This window comes from Coffea eugenioides, chromosome 3, assembly GCF_003713205.1.
Source record: "Coffea eugenioides isolate CCC68of chromosome 3, Ceug_1.0, whole genome shotgun sequence".
In the NCBI taxonomy this organism is placed as follows: Eukaryota; Viridiplantae; Streptophyta; class Magnoliopsida; order Gentianales; family Rubiaceae; genus Coffea; species Coffea eugenioides.
In genome coordinates, this window is record NC_040037.1 from 2852605 (window position 1) to 2857199 (window position 4595).

The 4595-nt window shown below is 39.3% G+C and overlaps 1 protein-coding gene across 1 annotated transcript; it reads right to left on the reverse strand.

Moving 5' to 3' along the window:
- Positions 1–713: 713 nt before the first annotated feature.
- LOC113765763 (adenylate isopentenyltransferase 5, chloroplastic) lies at positions 714–2517 on the reverse strand. Its single transcript, XM_027310009.1, has 2 exons — positions 2461–2517; positions 714–2254 (listed from the first exon to the last, which is right to left on the reverse strand). The coding sequence occupies exon 2, from the start codon at positions 2239–2241 to the stop codon at positions 1240–1242; it is 1002 nt and encodes a 333-aa protein (XP_027165810.1). The 5' UTR covers positions 2242–2254; positions 2461–2517; the 3' UTR covers positions 714–1239.
- Positions 2518–4595: the final 2078 nt, after the last annotated feature.

The following is a 4595-nucleotide window of genomic DNA, read 5'->3' on the forward strand; positions in this document are numbered from 1 at the left end:
GTTTGAACTCGACTCGCTATATACATCGAATGTTTATGAATAAGGGCATGTTGGATGCCCAAGTAGCTTGAACTCGTGCTCAACTGAGTTTGAATCGAGTGTTCGATCAAACTGCTCGCGAATAGCTCACTAGCAACTTGGCTCACACATACCCCTACTCCATGCAAGAAGTTTCCTTTCTCCATGACTTGCCAACCTCTAACCTAGATAACTTCATATTATTCGATGTACCCACACCTAACCTAAAGATGATGGCGTGTGGCTTTCACAAGAAAGCGCGTCTCGCTCAATACATACATAACTACTTCTCGATTCCGGATAGTGAATGAGAGAATTTCATCTCAAGGATTTTATGTAAGGTGCGGTGTTGCTCTATCCATATCAAGATTAATCAGTCCAAGTTTAAAGAAACCGAAATTCATCAAGATCTTGCATTAAAACTTTTTGTTAACTACATGTATCACGACGCTAAAGTATCACCACAGGCTTGAAGCAAAGCTTTTAACTACCTATCCTTTTGAGTTTTGCGTTAATGAAAAGGGTCGTGACTTCTGATAAGAAATGCTATACAATTTTTGTGAATCAGGTTCTGGAAATCCATAGGTGGACATTGCATATATTATGAGAAATAGAGTCAAGGGCAGGGCCGACCGATCCTGAGTTAGAGATAAGAAATTAAAAAACGATGTAAACTTCAAAGCAAACAGTGCAGAAGTTCTATATACCATATCTTGAGATGTCAAATCCCAGAATAATACAGCTCATTGCCAAAAAAAGACAGAAGAACGAAAAAAAGAAAAAAAAAACAGACAAAGCCAGAAAAGCCAATCTCTTGTTCTCTCTTTTCAGTGGAGGGGTCTACACGGTTGTGTGATCTCGTTCGCAATACCATCCCATCACAGCAGAACCTACAAACCTCAGCGTACTACTACTACTATATGGTACCAAAAATCGGCGGCCGCTGCCATCACGCATGTTGTATAGTCATGACCGACTTAACTGCAGAATATCATATCATACGTACAAATCTTTTATGCAACCGCAGCCAAGCACGGACTTCTAAATTGCTTCCCAACTGTTCGGCCGCCAAATTTAGGTACTTAACTACCTGAACTGACAGCAACCTCTGTAACAACAAAGTAAAAAGGATAATAGGCTGATTTGTCCCCTTCCACGTGGCATCTCGAGCATTTTTTTTTTTTTTGGATTTTTTCATAGTGTCCTAGTAAAAGGGTCAGTTTAATGAGTGGCAGCAGCAACGGCAGTGGCATTTGTGGTGGCGAGGACGGATGCAGCAACGATAACGGAAGAAGATGGTGGGGTGGTGGAGAGAGTTGAAACGAACTCATCTTCCTCGAGAAATTGGCCAACAATCATGGTACCAGGCCTCGCCACTAGTCTTTCCCATGCTTCATCAGACTCAGCCCCACGTTTAAGGAAAGCTTCGGTTGCATCAAGGTGGTGCATATTCCATCCCAATTGCTCTTGAAGCCTTAGAATATTTCTAAGTTGGCAACAGGCCAATTTGCAAGTGTTTGATTTAATTTTGTCAATGCCTTCCTCCAGAAGCTTTCTCCCAGTTTCCTCATCAACTTGTTTCTCATTCCTGAAAAATTGATCCATTTCAGGGACACCAATAGCACGTCGAATCCCACGACTATAATCGCCTTTTGGGTTGAAAAATTCCTTAACTTCGTCCACTAGACCAGCTTCCACCATCTTATCGACCCTTTTAGTCACAAATGAACGGAGAATTGACACTGATGCATCAACCCAGAGGAAACAACAGTCATACTTGGACTGAAACTCGAGATCATCGTTCACTAGAGCTTTAATGTAGGAATTAGATCCACCGGCGATGATCGGGAGCCTGCCCTTTCTGATGATAGATTCGACAGCCAGTGATGCATGATTTTGGAAATCGTGGGCTGTAAAATCCTCATTGGGATCCACGAATCCTAGCAAATGGTGAGGAATTCCCAGGCATTCTTCTTCAGTAACTTTGTTGGTGGCTATATCAAGGCCCTTGTAGACTTGCATTTTATCCGAATTCACAATTTCAGCCGGAAAACGTGTAGCTAAGTCAATTGAAAGTCTTGATTTCCCGGTCCCCGTTGCTCCCATCACTATCACAACTTTGTCCTTTCTCCGCCAGGGAATAAAGGGGTCCATGTTCAGTCCTCCAGGAAAACTCACTAGGGGTGGCACTTCTTTGCAGGCAGAGAGTGAGATCCTCATCATAATGATTTTTTCCCTGCACAATTACACATGATCAACATTAAATTCATTGACCAAGTTAGATTAATCAAGAAGAATTACCGCATACGATAAGGCAAATGCTGGCAAGTGAATATTTGCACATTTAAACATGCATGCATGAGTAATTAATAACACGTACAAAAATGTCCCAACTGGAATATATGATCTTGGAAGCTAGCTAGAAAACTACTCCATACATACCTTTGGTGATAATTGGAGAGCCCGTACAAGTTGCTCCGCCGGAAAAAAAAAAAAAGTGGTAGTTGAAGGAGGAGAAGTACTAGTAATACAGAAATGTGTGACTTGGGTGTGTGTTTTACGTGCTAGCTAGTTTCAACTGGGGCAGCACAATAGGCTAGGGAAGATGTTAACTCCAATATAGATATATATACATATATATATATATACGGGGTCTGCGGAAAATGAAGTGACAAGGAGCAATTATTTGAAAGAGACTGCTACTTAAATATGTGGGCTTAAGAAAGAGTATAGTAGTATATGACTAGAGATGTATATACCATATTTTCCACCTTGAAATCAAGCTTGATCACCTGCCCAGACCATTGAAGTGGGTGGTATTTATGGAGGAACAATCTGGTTTCCGTACAAGTTCGTGAAGGGGGTCCAGCTACACGCGTAATAACGTAATAAAACTCTTAAGCTAGTTTTTATCATTTCTTAAAGATGTAGCTTTGGTTAGATTAAAATTTGTGGGTCACATTAATTAAGGTTGGGTCTTTCTCAGAAGTGACTAATCACAGGTTCACACATAGCTTCCAAGCTAATACTAGACATTTATTAATGGTGTTAAGCTTGGTCAATTATTATTAGTAGAAGAAGTTTGTGGCTACTAATCGGAATCCCTTTGAATCGCCTTAATAAGCATGTTTAGTACTAACTTTTCTTAGTTTGGGCTTATTCTTGTGATCGATTATCCTGCCTTAATTTATAGCAGTAGTACTCTCATTATCTGCACTTGGTGGGCAAGTTTTTTTAATTAAAGTAGCTGCCGAAAGGGGGCTTCAAAACAATTATTCTTGGTGAAATGACACATTAATTAAGAATTCTTGTTTTGAATCTTAGCTCTAATTGTGATTCTGTAATTTTAGTTCCTTGTGGCAAATGTGGTACAGTGAATGCACCCCCAAAAAAGAAAAAAACACACCGACAACATTTGATTTAATTTTGAGAAGGCTGCCTCACACGATTAGCTAGTTCGATTGTCATCTTGCATAAACAATATATATCAATGTTGTTCTTGGAAGCATCTCAATGTTCTCGTACATTTAAAGATTATGCTTTCAACACAAATTAGGCACATATAAATTCAGCATAGGCAAACCAAACTCACTCGAATTTGTATATTAAAAAAAAAAAAGGAGGTAGGAAAAAAGGGTTCAAAAGGATATGTTGCTTTACTGACGGTCTGTTGCTTTGATCTTGAGCTGTGCCTAGAGCCTCACAACAATCCTTTCGAGATTAAGAAGCAAAATTTACTGACGGTCTGCTACTTTGATCTTGAGCTGTGCCTAGGGTACCTTCTTTCTTTTGTTGGGGGGTGGTGGTGGTGGAGGGTAGGCTTCTTTTGTCACTGCAGAGTTTCCTCACTTATGTTGCATCTTGGGAATGGAATTTAAGAAAAGAAAAAGAAAAGATAAAAAGGGTTGTGTAGATGTAACAGCTTTTCTTGTTCTTTCAATTCCAAGGGTGGGACATGATGATTTCTATGGCATTAGATGAATGGCAGACTGAAGAATCGTTGGGGATAAAAGCAAGAGAATATCTGTAAAATTTTGGGGGAGAAAATGGTGGATGAATCTTGGAATCTGAAGAAATTCAGAAAGCAATGGAGGGGGGGGGGGGGTGATGCATGTTTATTACTAGTAAGACTTCATTCTCCCTCACTCCAACTCAAAACTACAAATCAAACTTCTTTGGTTCATATTCCTTTTCATCAATTTATCAGATAACTAATGGAGAGAGGATGAGGTTCGATTGAGTATTAACCAGCTGCGCTTGTCCCTTTCTTTTCTCCCCACCTTCAGTTTTGTAATCATTTTTAAAGGAAAATAGCAAAGTCACAAACACAATAATATTTATATATTGAAAATTATAACCGGTTGTTAGCTACTACTAATTCCATTTGGAGGTGATTGAACCACCTACTTAATTTTTTTTTATTTATAACTCTCAAAATATTATTTACCTTTAAGAATAAACAGAATCGTTTGGAAGTGCAAGATGCATGGTAATTATATAAGGCAATGAATTCACTGATCAGTGCTTTCAGGACTTTATGCTTTGAAGTTAATTTGCAAACCGGCCGCTTTCTAAAA